At 41.6% G+C, this 14,789-nt stretch overlaps 1 protein-coding gene across 4 annotated transcripts in view; it reads left to right on the plus strand.

Moving 5' to 3' along the window:
* The first annotated feature begins 101 nt into the window (after positions 1-101).
* LOC138971149 (osmotic avoidance abnormal protein 3-like) overlaps positions 102-14,789 on the plus strand; it is a 52,200-nt gene continuing 37,512 nt past the window's right edge. For all 4 annotated transcript variants that reach the window (XM_070343780.1, XM_070343782.1, XM_070343783.1 and 1 more), the window contains exons 1-5: positions 102-407; positions 8,341-8,618; positions 11,457-11,572; positions 12,113-12,282; positions 14,527-14,760. In XM_070343780.1, coding sequence (XP_070199881.1) covers positions 8,391-8,618; positions 11,457-11,572; positions 12,113-12,282; positions 14,527-14,760 — 748 coding nt within the window. In that variant the 5' untranslated portion in view covers positions 102-407; positions 8,341-8,390. The remainder of the gene's footprint in view (positions 408-8,340; positions 8,619-11,456; positions 11,573-12,112; positions 12,283-14,526; positions 14,761-14,789) is intronic.

A 14,789-nucleotide genomic window follows, 5' to 3' on the forward strand; every position in this document is an offset into this window, starting at 1 on the left:
TTCCACTCAAATGACTGTCCATTACGTCATCGTAGTTTGTGGTACTTCGATTTTTTTGCACAGAGACGCAAACGTCTGAGATCAACTTCCGGAATCCAAAGACGCGACGAGAGAGCGGCTGCGGTCGCCGTGGGACAGTGTTTCAAAGGTCCCAGACAATTTTTAAAGCTACGGAGACGTCTGACATTGTGTAGTTCAACAGCCTGATCGTTTATGGATGTCCTCCTTCGTTTTTTTTCACAAAACAGTTTCTCTCTGATTCATGATTACTGTAGTTTATGCAGTATCCAAGACGACTACTTTGAACCATATGAACTGAAAACGAGAACTCTCGAGTCTCACATAGACAAATAAACCGATGTACATTGAGTGAATTCACAAAGTGGGGACGAAAATTGTTGGTTTAGGTAAGTAATTGGCTGTGCGTTTATGACGAGTATTCGTTTGGTTTTCTTCATAAGTAATTGGCCTTTTTCTCTCTTCCAACTATTGTCTTGGAACATTAAAAGCCTGGGCTAATGACCTGACTCTTTCAGGTGAGATATTCTTGCGGCTAGCGGATCTAGGAGGCGAGAGTGTTTATGAATCGGTTTGGTGGCCAGCTACGCAAGAATTAAACACCATTGGTTGATACCGAAAAGGCCGTCTGCACATATGAATCTCTGCTGCTATATGAGGCTAGATAATGCTGCGTCGCCCAAAACAAATAACTGTTTTGGGTGTGACGAAAACAAGAACAGGGCCGGAGTGCTATGTTAATTATGAGCAGTTCTTCCACACCCATTTAAAAAATATGACACTACCAGCATGTTTCCGCATATTGAGCCAGAATTTTTTGTTTTGGCAAATCGACGTTGCAGTTCCGGAGCAAATGATCAAAATTTCTTTGCGAATTTGCGTTCAAACGTGTTTTTCCCATATTATAACAATGCACAGCTCGAAAATATGGTCAAGAACAAATCTATGGTACTTCGAAGAAAGAAGAATAACAACATTTTTGTCCTATACGACTTGCAATTTACCATACATGTGCGCTTTAAAATCTCCCTACCTTCAAAGCAGACGAAAAGCAGACATCTTCATTTTCTTCCATTTATTAAGTCTTGCAGGACCCAAACATACTTCTGCACGCTTTCTTTTCTTTTCATATTCAGTTGCTTCACAAAAATGAAATGTCATTGGTTTTCTCAACTTGTCAAGTCAGTCAAAACGACCGCAGAACACAGAACTGGGAAATGACACTGATTGAAATACGAAAGATCTTCGATGACAAAAGTATAAATGACGTCATGTGGTCACACCTATCTCGAGAACTAAGCGTCGCTCAGAACCAGCGCCCTTCCATTAAGAGTTTACCCTCGTCTGCTGTGGAACCTGTCAAATCTGACGAGCAACGATAGCAGAAAGCGAGGCTGCAAGCCGTATTGTTTATAAAGCGCAGAGCGACTAGCTGCCCCGGCGGCTTTGCTAAGGGAAAGAAGGGAGCGATCGCTAAACGTTGCACCATAGCCGATGTACAGTGACCTACTTATGTACAGTTTTAACCTACTTAGTATAGTAGTCAGCAAATCTTTTGCGTATTATCTAGGCAACCAAACCAAAACTGACAACCAACTGTTGAGACTGTATGATTTGCAGAACAATAAAACTCCAGGACCCGAAACTGAAAGATTTTGAATTTGTGTTTTTATATTTTGCGCCAGTTTATATCAGTGGACACTGACAAGAAGCCATTTGCATTATACCCTAGAGCTAATATTTAGTTGTAAGCACTGACTGCATATTCTGTTCTACTATCACACGTATTTAAAGCAAAATAAAATATGCAGGTTCCTGTTTGTTTTTTTAAATCTGCGGAATAGACAAACTGCTGCAGTATTAGATTACTCGCAAGGCAAATCAGTTACGTATACGCAACTGGCTCAGTTGACTCAATTGGTTCACTGACTTCCGGCTGAACCGAAAGTCCGGCTACCAACATTACACTGACAATGCCGCCGAACTGAGCTGTTACTTTTGTGGCATTTAACATATCTGCGAGAGTAATGCCCACCACAATCACCATCACACGTCAGTCCTAGTTTAGCTTTCATTTTCCAGCAAAGCAGTTTTCTTCCTTTTGTTTAATTCGATGTACTAGAAAGTAAATTGACTTATTTTTGATGCAAGTCCCTTTGATAAAACCTAATACAGTAATAATTATCATGAAATTAATTGACAGAGTGAGCTCCAAAATTAAGCATAAATAAGTAATTTTGGTCATTTGATTTGATCGAGGAAAATTCCTGCCATGGGAGAGAAAACACATACTTAATATCAACAGAGTTTTCTCCCTTCCTCACAAGAAAATGCACCAAAATGTTTGCGCCGATGTTTCCTTTTTCAAACCCATGTAAATGAAAGGCATCTGTACACTCCATTCCGTAACTTCAAAGGTATCTTAAATGACTTGTTATGCTTAACTTGCAGAAGAAAACTGTTCCTGAATATTCAATGCTAAAGTTCAACATTACCGTTTTTGGCTCACGTAAGTGTAGCCTATGCGATCGTAACTTTGTCTGTCTGTGCGTTTGTGCGTGTGTTTGTGCGTGCGTGTGTTTGTGCGTGCGTGTGTTTGTGCGTGTGTATGTCTGTGGTAGAAACTTTAACATTTCGTCATTTGAAGACGTCACATTATGGCGTAAGAGGGTTAGACGTCACGCGAAGGAATTACTGAAAGTCTCGGTCATTATTATTTTGAGCGGGCCGAGACTAGTTGGCAGTCGTGTCTGTAAGTAGGCTACATGGTAACATGCAGACAGACAGATCTAGATCTAGTGTCTCGCTTTCTTGCACAGTGTCACCTATGCTTACTGTGTGTGTGTGTATGTGTGACGGAGTGATTGAGTTTGTGTTACTGTTTGTCGATTTCTTACGTGAGCCTTGAAGGCTTCGCCTCTTGTTTCATCATCAACCACCAAACTATAAAGCAGAAGCAGAAGCTCTCATGCAGGCCGCCTCCTTCGTTCAGGACTCCGCAGACCCTTGCTACCAAGTTGTCTTCCTCTCGGACGCCCTTTCAGTCCTTCAGGCCCTAGAGAACGACAAACTCCCACAGCTGGCCAAAGCATTACAGATGGTCAGACAAACCAGAAGAGTTGTCCTCCAGTGGATACCAGCACACTGTGGGATACCAGGAAATGAAAGGGCAGATGAGCTGGCAAAAGAAGGAGCCGTGGAAGACCAACCTGAAAACAGTGTCAGCTTTAGTGAGCAGAAGACAATCATCAAGGCATTGATGAGGCCAAGGACAAACAGAGATGACTACCACACAATGTCCAGAGAGCAGCAAGTCAACCTCATCAGGCTGCGTACTGGCCACAACAGGCTCAATGCTCACATGAACCGAAAGTTCAAGCTGGCGCCATCACCAACCTGTGCCTGCGGTCAAGAGGACCAAACAGCGGAACACATCTTACAGCGATGTCCCTTACTAGATGAGGAACGAAAAGAAGTGTGGCCGTCACCAACTCCCTTGCAGACCAAACTATACGGCAGTCGACAGGAGTTGGAGAAAACGACAACATTTATCACCAGTGCTGGACTGATTGTGTAACCTCTGCGAACGCCAAGAAGAAGAAGAAGATCATCAACCACAGCATGGTTGTTTTTTTCCGAAGCACAACAGTTTTTCCACGGCATATGTCAATGGAACTTTGCTAGAATAATTTTTGCATTCACTTTTTCTTCGAAATAATGTGTAAGTGTAACACTTCTGTTTCTCCGCCTTAAAAAACAGTAAAACAGGGTTTGTATCCTTCTCCCCCATCTGCCTCCAAAATACACTGAACACAAAAAGTTAAGAATATATTTTCAGTGGTAATATTAGCAACCATAAAGTCTTTAGAGGTTTCCTCTTTTAAAATACAGGTATTTTGACTGTGTTGTCTGAATCAAACCTGGACGTGAGGAGAATAATAAGGAAAGAATTCTATTTAAACATGGACTCAAGCCCCGCCTTTAAAACCGCTTTAAAAACCCACCTGTTCAAACTCTATCCGGAATAATAGACATGCAATTATCTACCTGTCCTGTTCAAAGATATGGCTGTATGTAATGTGTGTTGTGTCACAGTGGCACAACGTGTGTGTGTGTGTTTTAAGTTGAGATTTTTTTGTCCTCAATGTTCATTGTACATGATTTATTGTTGTGCATCTATAGTGGATAATAATACGAATATTTATAACGCGCACATATCTCACCAACAGGCGACTCAAGGCGCACATACACTCATTCACACACACGGAGACTTAAAGTCACCAACACACACACACCATCAACCATTAAAATATGTACAGTTATTCAGGGTGGGATGGGGTGGGCAGTGTAGAATGCATGGATTATGTGGAAAAAAGGAATGTCTTGAGTGCAGATTTGAATGATTCGAGGGACTGTTGTTGACGGAGGGGGAGAGGTAGTGTGTTCCATTGGCTAGGTGCTTGGAAAGAAAATGAGCGTTGACCTGCTGTTTTGAGTTTGGTGTGGGGGATGTTGAGCTTGAGGGAGTCGGCAGATGATCTGAGTGCTCGTGAAGGGACATAGAGAGAGAGAGAGAGAGAGTCGGAGAGATAGGCAGGGGCGAGACCATGGAGGCATTTGTAGGTGAGAGTGTTGATTTTGTATGTGATACGGGCAGGAACGGGCAACCAGTGGAGCTGATTTAGGAGGGGGGTGATATGATCTCCCTTTTTCTTTCGTAAGACAAGACGGGCAGAGCTATTTTGAATGCGTTGGAGACGAGAGATAGAAGAAGAGGGAAGACCCGCCAAGAGAGAGTTACAATAGTCAAGACGTGAGAGAATGGTGGAAGTGACCAGTTTGGCGGTAGCATCTGTGGTGAGGTACTTGCGGATAGTGGCGATGCGGCGGAGTTGGAAGTAGCAGGTGCGAGAGACAGAAGAGATGTGTTGTTTCATGGAAAGGGTGTTGTCTAGAGTGACTCCGAGGTTTTTGACAGCAGAAGACAGAGGGACAGAAGAGTCAGAGAGTTGAAGAGAGTCGGAAGTGGCTTTGGAGAGTTTGGATGTAGTGCCTATTAGGATAGCTTCAGTTTTGTTGCTATTGAGCTGAAGTTTGTTTTCTGTCATCCAATTCTGCACGTCAGTGATAGTGTCAGAGATAGAGGAAAGAAGAGATTCAGACTGGTCAGGGGAAGAGCTGTTGTGAAGTTGAGTCCAATGTGTTGCTGTAAGCATATTGTTACATTAATTTGTTAGAATGTAGATGTGTTTGATGTTTAAATAGTGTGGTTTTATTCATACTTAATATGTAAAGGGTGGAGAGAGCATAGTTTACTGTGGTTCGCGCTATATAAGCTCTCATTATTATTATTATACATACATTTGCCTGAGCTGTATTGATGTACGTTATGTCTGAGTTTTTCACACTCTCAGGCTGAGACTGCCACCTCTGCAATGCTAATTTTTTAAGCCCTCTTGGATGCGACGGCATTTGTGCTGAGTGCACAGGTCTGTCAATTCTTGATCCAGCATCAGGCTAGACTAATGCATTCTTAATTTCCCCCTGGGGGGGCCCTGCTTAATCAATATCCCATCCTGTCTTCTGATTGGGCAGTGCTGTGTGTGCATACATGGGACCCATCTCTTTATTTGTTAGTGTTGTGCGGTTGCTACAATCTATCAGAGAACTCTGTCAGGTGATTGTAATGGTCTATGTCTGTCTGTGTGCTTTTTTAAAATCTCATAACTGATGATTTTGTTTGTCGATTCTTATGCTCTTATTTTCAAGAGAAGAAAAATTAGGTCTGGACACTACAGGTACAAACTTATGAATTAATAGGTGATGGCCTGAGTTGATCGATGCTCAAAACAGTATGGATAATTACTATGTTGGGAGAGGCAATGGGGTAGGAGAATAAAATATGCAGAGTGATGGAAATTCTTCTTTTTTTAATTTTTTTATTGACCTTTACTTTAGTGTTGCACTCATAGCATGATCTGTCCTATTAAGAGCACTAGTAGGTGTTAAAAATGTCTAATTGACTACCTGTACTTATAGTCTCACCATAATTTTTAACATGTAGAACAACATGCTCACTGTTTCAAGACCAACACGTAAACTCAAGTACAGTAACCTGTAGACACAAGTTGGTTCAGTGTAGTTACAACATCTGATATCCACCAATTAGAGCTGCATGGGTATGCGTGCGTAAAGATGATGTTGATTACAAGGTACATTGTACATATGCAATTAGCAGACACCTAATGGCAGAGTAAAGACTGCAGTAAACATCAGTTTACATGGTGGGGCATGCTTCTGAACTTATGTTTACAGGGTTAATTACAGTATATCAAGGATTGGTATGATCTTCAATGACTTAGGGCAGTTAGGCCGGAAAAAAAGTGTTTTGTATCATGCTTTACAGAGATAAGGTTGGTCAATCAGAAATAGGACATGTATTCTTCTTAGTTTTTCTTATTATGAAGACCTTTTTGGTAACCCCCCCCCCCTTCCCCCCTTACAATTTATTTATTTTCAAACAAAAAGTATAGTGTCAGGGGCAATAGTCAGAGTAATTAAGCTTCTACTGTCTCTTTCTGGTTTTTTGACTTGGCTTAAACATGGCCATTTAGAAACTTCAGTTATATATGTATATATATATATATATTATTTTGAAGACCTCTCAATCTGATGGATTCAAGTGGAATTGTCTTGTGCTGTTTTCTCTTTGTAAAGTTTAGATAATTTGTTATAAGAAAGAACGAAAGAGAGCTTTTTTGTTGACTGAACTCGTGTGTCAAGCTTTAAAGCTGAACTGGCATTTTGTTTTCATGCATTTGTTTGTTTTGTCTTGTTTAGTTTCATTTGATAATCTGAAAAAGCAACATCTAAAGAAAGGGGGGAGGGGTCTTAAATGGGGGTGTCTTGGGTTCCACTGTAGTACCAACAGATTACTAGCATGAATATATGGAACATGTTGAGGAAGATCTAATTTTTTAGTCTTGATCAAAGTACACAATATTGAAGCAAGAAACTATCATTGCAGCAATTCATTTTGTGGTCTGTTTGTTTTTGTTTTTTGTGTGAGGGGAAACAAGTAAAATACTGGCAGTTGTGCATGTGACCTGTCTGTGTAAGGTTTAAGTAAAAAGAAGCCCAGACATAACACTATATCAGCAGGGTGCCAATATTATTTATATATAACACTATATCAGCAGGGTGCCAATATTATTTATAATGACCGGAGGGCCCAAGAGTGTGGGAAATTGGCTTGGGCCCAAACCTTTGGGATCAAAGTGTAACACACTATGCTGATTTGATCGTTACAGAATTCCCTTTGTTGTCTGCAATGTAGTATTTACTTGTTAGCTTCCAGTGAATGGATAGGCTTGAGTGAAGTGTGCCGGTGAGAAATAAACTGTTGCTTTGTAAGGGTCTAGGTTACATTTGAACTGAATCGTGAATGCTAATGGAGACTATTTCTGCACAAAAAGGGCAGTGTAGTTTTACACTGAGTTATGTTTGGCGGGGAAGTGTTGGAAGATTGTATTTGAAGTGTCCTTGATTGGCTAAAAGTATCAAAAGTTTATCAAACATTGATCTTTATTGAAGCAGTGTCAATGCGAGCATATTTATGCAGTGCTTGGTTCTTTTGCGAGAGCCTAATGGGTTATGAGAACTGCATGAAGACTGCACCTTTTAAGATAAATTGTTTTGAGTCCTACGTACCGACACTCAAAGAGCTGTTTCAGTTTTGTTCTAACCATATCAAGTAGTTGTTTTATGACAATAATTGGTGGTTACCAACCTAGACTTATACACGTAACTGAGAAAAATGTATATATGCAATAAATTGCATGTACTTGTACAACATTGAAGTTAGTTAAACCTGTTTTCTGAAGTAAGGTGTGTGTATAACAGTGTTTTATATAACTAACTGATAGTTTGTCTTGTTGCCATGACTGACTGATGGTTATATATGGTAACTTTGTTTTGCATTAAAACATCATACTCGCCTGCCGAATTGGAAAATATACACAGTTACATGATGTACTGTTGTTTGCTTTACCTGTCTACTGATATGCACTACTCACAGTGTGGACACTCATGAGTGTTTCTGTACTCTCTCTCTCTCTCTCTCTCTCTCTCTCTCTCTCTCTCTCTCTCTCTCTCTCTCTCTCTCTCTCTCTCTCTCTCTCTCTCTCTCTCTCTCTCTCTCTCTCTCTCTCTCTCTCTCTCTCTCTCTCTCTCTCCTTAATGTTTTGTTAATGACTGTATCATTATTTATGAAATTGCATTATTTTATGCAGGCTGAAACAATGTGTACTTCCTTTTTTTCAGATAAATGAGAAACCAAGTCGTCTGATTAGTAACAAACCAATTAAGCCACCATGGCAGAGTGCGTCAAAGTAATCGTGCGATGCCGCCCGATGAACGGGAGGGAGAAAGCCCTGGACTGCAAAAATTGTGTCAGCATGGAGTCAGCCAAGGGGAGTTGTACCATCAAAAACCCTGACGACCCAAAAGCTCCGCCCAAAACGTTTACTTTTGATGGCGCGTATTTCACAGACTCCACCACAGAGGCGATCTACAATGATATTGCCTATCCCTTGGTTGAGGTGAGTAAGGTTACAGCCTCGATGATGTCTTAACTCATTGTCTCCCAGGTACGGATATATCCGTACCCACTCATATGGCTCTATCTGACCAGGTACGGATATATCCGCTCAGACTGTTAGCTTCAGTCGATTCCTGTAACGTCCATTTAACGCCTGCGTTCCAGCGTGTTGATACACAGTTACTACACAGTTACTACAGTTTTGAATGACCTGCTGCAGCACAGCTGGTCTTGGCGAAAAAAAAGTTGGTCAACATCGGTGGGGTAGAAGACGCAACCAAAAGACTAGTCTGTTCCGGCATACTCTCTAGATTAGACTACTGTAATTCACTGCTTGCTGAATGTCCCAAATCTGTCACCAAGCCCCTGCAACTAGTCCAGAACGCTGCCGCTAGACTCGTGTTTCGAACACCTATGAAACAAAGCGTCACGCCTCTACTCAAACAGCTACATTGGCTTCCAGTCGAACAAAGAATTAAATACAAGATCTGCTGCATATTCTATCAAATTGCCGCGGGCACGGCTCCACAGTACCTGTCCGATCTAGTGCAGAAAAACAATCCTGAAAGGGTTGTCCGCTCTGCCTCCCAAAATAAATTTGTCAAAGCTCCTAAGTATCAGAGGGACGATCATGGTGGCCGCTGTCTTTCAGTCGCAGCTGATCATATCTGGAACAAACTCCCTTTGTCTCTACGTCTCAGTCCATCTCTGCCTTCGTTCAAAGCAAATCTCAAGACTCACCTCTTCAGAGAAGCATTCTATGACGATGTAGTTGTCGCGACCCTGTGAATGTGCACTTTCGGATGAACAATGTTTACTGTGTGTGTGTGTGTGTGTGTGCGTGTGTGTGGACATGTGTGGGTGTGTGTGTGTGTGTGTGTCGTGTGTGTGTGTGTGTGTCGTGTGTGCATTATAATTGTTGTGTATACTGGGAGTTCGTTCCTGTAAGAGCCTCTGGATTTTTGTAACATTTATGTTTTGTTTTTGGTTTTTGTTGTAAAGTGTTTATGATTGTGTTCTATTCCGTCAATTGCGTCATTCTGGTAATGATGTTGTTATTGCTTTTGTAAAGCGCTTTGTGTGTTCGAAAGCGCTATAGAAATCACCATTATTATTATTATTATTAAATGCATTTAATCCATGTCAAGTCAGTCCCTACAAATATGAAAGTTGGCACTCGAGGCAAAGACATTCATATTCTAACGCAGGTGCGTTCGAGACATGGATTTGATGTCAGTGTGGCCTTTAGTTAACATCCTTGAATCGATCTGCGTTGGTGAACATGTGTACCTTTAAGATATCCACCTCTTTCTTTTCCTGCTGCATGTTCCCCATTGGAAACCCAAGATTTGAATGATGGTTCAAGTCCACTGGCCATGTATAAAGAACCATTGGTGCATGAACTCCAACTGCCCTCCTGTGTCAGGGATGTTGCTACAAATTCATACCTATAGGACAAATGTCCTAGCTCTTCAGCATCAATAGGACATTTGACCCCTTTCAGAAATTTCAATAGGACGTCAGAATTTTTTCATTTTCAAGAATGACGCTCGCCGTGTTCCCCACTGTTTTTGACCCTAATGTAGCACAGGGTGCCGTTGAATAGCCAAACGTGTTCACCTTTTGTTGAACTTTGGCAGGCTTTATCTTTATTTTTCGGTGGCATAACTCAGTGCTCTTCGTCATAATGTATCGAACTGAAAGCAAAAGCAGACGCAAGGCTTAGTCAGTTGGAGTTGTCTCCCATACTCCTAATTTTAATGTGCTGCAGACGGGTGTCACTCAAACGCAAGATCCGCACTGCATAACTTCAGTGCACCTGTACGCGAGAGTGCTTGGTCGCTTTTTGAAAATGTGTATCTTGAAAGGAACACTATCGAATATCGCGCTGTCCGAAGGAATTGAGTTATTATCGGACAATGCCAGCGCTCAGTTGAAAACGATAGGACATCTGACCGCCATGCGGCTATGTGAATCGGACATTTGAGCCTCTTAATCTGTCTATTGTTCGATGTCCGACGCCTAACGACATCCCTGCTGTGTCAATCTCAAAACTTAGCAACTGTGGTCAACAACTGACTTTTGACCACCACCCTAAAAGCCTTGAATTTAGCCCTCTGTATGACTCCTAAAGATAATTTATGGTAGTGACGGGTAGCTCAATCGTGACTTTCATTTTATTGCATACCCAGTCAATCAAATGGCTGTCAGGATACTGATGGGAAGGCAAAGTACGGGTCAACTAGTCTGAGAGAGAGAGAGAAAGAGAGAGAGAGAGAGAGAGAGAAAGAGAGAGAGAGAGAGGGAGGAATGCCTCATGAGAAGGAGGCATTTTTTTTATTACTCTGACTCATGTGTTCTTCAAAACAAGTTTATAAAGGGTCTACATATTCTTTATCTAGCCACATTTTCTTCTGCATGAATACTTCAGATAGACTGTTGAGTGTAGATACGTACTGTCCAGCTACTGAGTCTTTTGGATTGAATGATTTCAAAGAAAGCTTACAAGCCAGTACTTTGACTGGTTTGATTAGAGCTTGCTGGTGATCGAGGGGGAAGATGAGGGTAAGGCCCTCCATTCCCCCCCCCCTTCCACCCCAGTCAACCCAAAGTTTATCAGTTGACCTTTTGGTTGGGCAGGAATTGGCACATTTTTATGGTACAATTCTGTTGTCTTAATTTGCTTACTATAACCCCCCCACACACACACACACACAGACAGACAGACAGACACACACACACACACACACACACATGCACACACACACACACACACACACACAAACTGAAACATAAGAAAACTGAGGTTATAAATTTGTTGCATCTTTGTGGTTTTCAGGGTGTTACGGAGGGCTACAATGGAACCATTTTTGCATATGGACAGACGGGATGTGGAAAATCTTTCTCTATGCAGGGAATTCCTGATCCTGCGACACAAAGGGGAATTATCCCTCGGTAACTGTCATTTTGTTTTTGTTTTGATATCACTTCTGATTTTACATTTCCTCTTCTCTTCGGTGTGCCAAGTTATCTTTCCATAGTTTATTTTGTATCTGTCATCTGGCGCCCCCACCTCAATCAACCCCCGCTGGGAGTTTCTAGTTCTTTACAAGTTTAATTATGAGAAATGAAAGTCAGGGGGTCAATGCTAGTTTTTCATGCTTCCGTTGACATTTTTCTCTCCTGCAACCGTTGCATAGCCTATTTTGTTTGTCTCTTACTTCTGTTGACTGACCACTCTAACTTAAAAAACCAACTGGTTTCTATTCAAGCCTGAGGCTTCTGCATGGATTACCTTTGAAAGGTTCGTATCCTTCGAAATCGGCGTATGCTGCCTGAATGGTGGGGTAAAAACGGTAATACATGTATAAATCCACGCATGCAAAAACATGAGTGAACGTGGGAGTTTCAGCCCTTGAAAAAGAAGAAGAAGAAAGGTTTGTAAAATGGCTCTTGCAACATCACTGATCATCTGTTACCTGTGGCTTTTTTCAGAGCCTTCGACCACATCTTTGAGACAGTGAGCGTGGCAGACGGCTGCAAGTTTCTGATCCACGCGTCCTACCTGGAGATCTACAACGAGGATGTCCGCGATCTGCTTGGCAAGGATTCCAAGGCCAGGATGGATCTGAAGGAGCACCCCGAGAAAGGGGTCTATGTTGCAGGTCACTCTACTTTGCTTCTCCTTGTATATCTGGTTGGCATCGGAGAAAGCGAGATACAGTGGAACCCCCCTTTTAATAATAATGGCACAGTAAGCCTACCGTAAACCATCACTGAGCTCCCCGAGCCTCTACATACAGTGCAAGCATACTTCCATTTGAACGCTCACCGAACGGGAACATCCTGGCTGCTTTCTGTCGAGAGTGAGACATTTTCAAAGAATTTATTTTCCTGGACTATCCGAACGGACTATCAGGCTAGACCTAACTTTTAAAATCTAAATAATAAATTGACAGCTTGTTACACAAACATTCTTAAATCATAAAAGATTTTTTTTTTCATCAAGACAAGATCAGTACAATTCGAAGTTTTGAAAGTTTGAAAACAGAAAAGCCCGGAAACGTGTCACGCAAAACGTCTTTCTCGTAGCAGACGACGGTTCTGCATGGCGCCAGTTCCTCTGAACGGTCAAGCGCCACCGCTCTAGTTTGTGTAAATCGCAGCCGTTTCTTGCGTTTTAGATTCAGAAGTACACAATAACGTGCTATTGCAGATAAGCTTACAGCAAGTCGCATTGAAATCACAAACTGACGACTAAATTGTGAAAACAAGTCGCGTAAGGCGAAATTACTACATTTAGTCAAGCTGTGGAACTCACAGAATGAAACTGAACGCACTGCATTTTTTCACAATGACCGTGGTTCGCCGCTCGTGCAAAACGCAGTGAAACTGACGAGCCTGTTTAGCGCGGTAGTGGTTTCGCTGTGCTGCATAGCACGCTTTTCTGTACCTCTCTTCGTTATAACTTTCTGAGCGTGTTTTTAATCCAAACATATCATATCTATATGTTTTTGGAATCAGGAACCGACAAGGAATAAGATGAAATTGTTTTTAAATCGATTTCGGAAATTTAATTTTGATCATAATTTTTATATTTTTAATTTGCAGAGCTTGTTTTTAATTCGAATATAACATACTTATATGTTTTTGGAATCAGAAAATGATGAAGAATGAGATTTACGTAGTTTTGGATCGTTTTATAAAAAAAATATTTTAATTTCAATATTCAGATTTTTAGTGACCAAAGTCATTAATTAATTTTTTAGCCACCAAGCTGAAATGCAATACCAAATTCCAGCCTTCGTCGAAGATTGCTTTACAAAAATTTCAATCAATTTGATTGAAAAATGAGGGTGTGACAGTGCCGCCTCAACTTTTACAAAAAGCCGGATATGACGTCATCAAAGACAATTATCGAAAAAAAGAAAAAAAAACGTCATGTAAAATTTCATAAAGATCGGTCCAGTAGTTTACTCTGAATCGCTCTACACACACACACACACACACGCACACACGCACACACACACACACATACACACACATACACACATACACTGCGACCCTCGACATACACACATACACCACGACCCTCGTCTCGATTCCCCCTCTAAAAAGCAAACTTCATCACACGGGTTCACGATGGCTCATGGGTAAGATAAACGTAAAAATAAATTCTTTGAAAATTGCTTGCTCTTTACGGAGGGCACCTATAGGATGTTCTCAAGCGGTGAGTGTTTAAATGAAAGGGTGTTTGTACTGTGTGTAAAAGCCTGACAGTGACTGTAATGGTTTATGGGAGGCTGACTGCCTTTAATGATAATAATAAATCACTTTTCTATAGCGCAAGCGCTTTACAATTTCAATATCAAGCTCTCGCACACAAACACACACGTTTTTAAGCGCTAATTCTTAAATATTTTCTGTTCATAGCCACAGAAAAGTATATGTTAATAATTATTTTGTGAAGGTTACGTTTTGACTATAATTCAACATTCCATAAACTTACCTTTCTACCTGGCGTCTTAAATCTGAAAATGGGGGTTCCGCTGTACAAGAGAGACAAAAAAAAGAACATTGCAACAAAGATGGATCGTTTATTCATTTAAGTAAACTGGACTAAAGTGTAGCACACACAAAAAGAGAGAAAAAGGGTCTGTTATCAGAGGGGCCACAGGACTGAGGTGCACAAACCAAAAGTTGTTGCCACCCAAACGGGAGAGAACAAACCGCGGGTTCTGATTCGTTGAAATCACAACACATATCAGTTTCAACTAATCCAACACTGCGGGAGGCTCCCGTTTTGGTGGCAACTTTGCCGTGCACCTCAGTCCTGGTCCCCGGTAACCACTGTAGTTCATCTCCTCCTGTATTCATTTGTCTATCCTTTATCATCCTCCTGTTGCCAGGCCTGTCGATGCACCCGGTGCACAATGTGGTAGACTGTAACCACATCATGGAGAAGGGGTGGAAGAACCGGGCGACGGGGGCCACCCTCATGAACGCCGACTCCAGTCGCAGCCACTCCATCTTCACCATCTTCATGGAGATGAGCAACAACGACGAGGAAGGGGAGGAGCACATCCGCGCCGGCAAGCTCAACTTGGTGGATTTGGCTGGCAGTGAAAGACAGGGCAAAACTGGTGAGCTTGTGGTTAAGGTTATACATGTA

The sequence above is a fragment of the Littorina saxatilis genome, linkage group LG7 (genome assembly GCF_037325665.1).
Source record: "Littorina saxatilis isolate snail1 linkage group LG7, US_GU_Lsax_2.0, whole genome shotgun sequence".
NCBI classification, from domain to species: Eukaryota; Metazoa; Mollusca; class Gastropoda; order Littorinimorpha; family Littorinidae; genus Littorina; species Littorina saxatilis.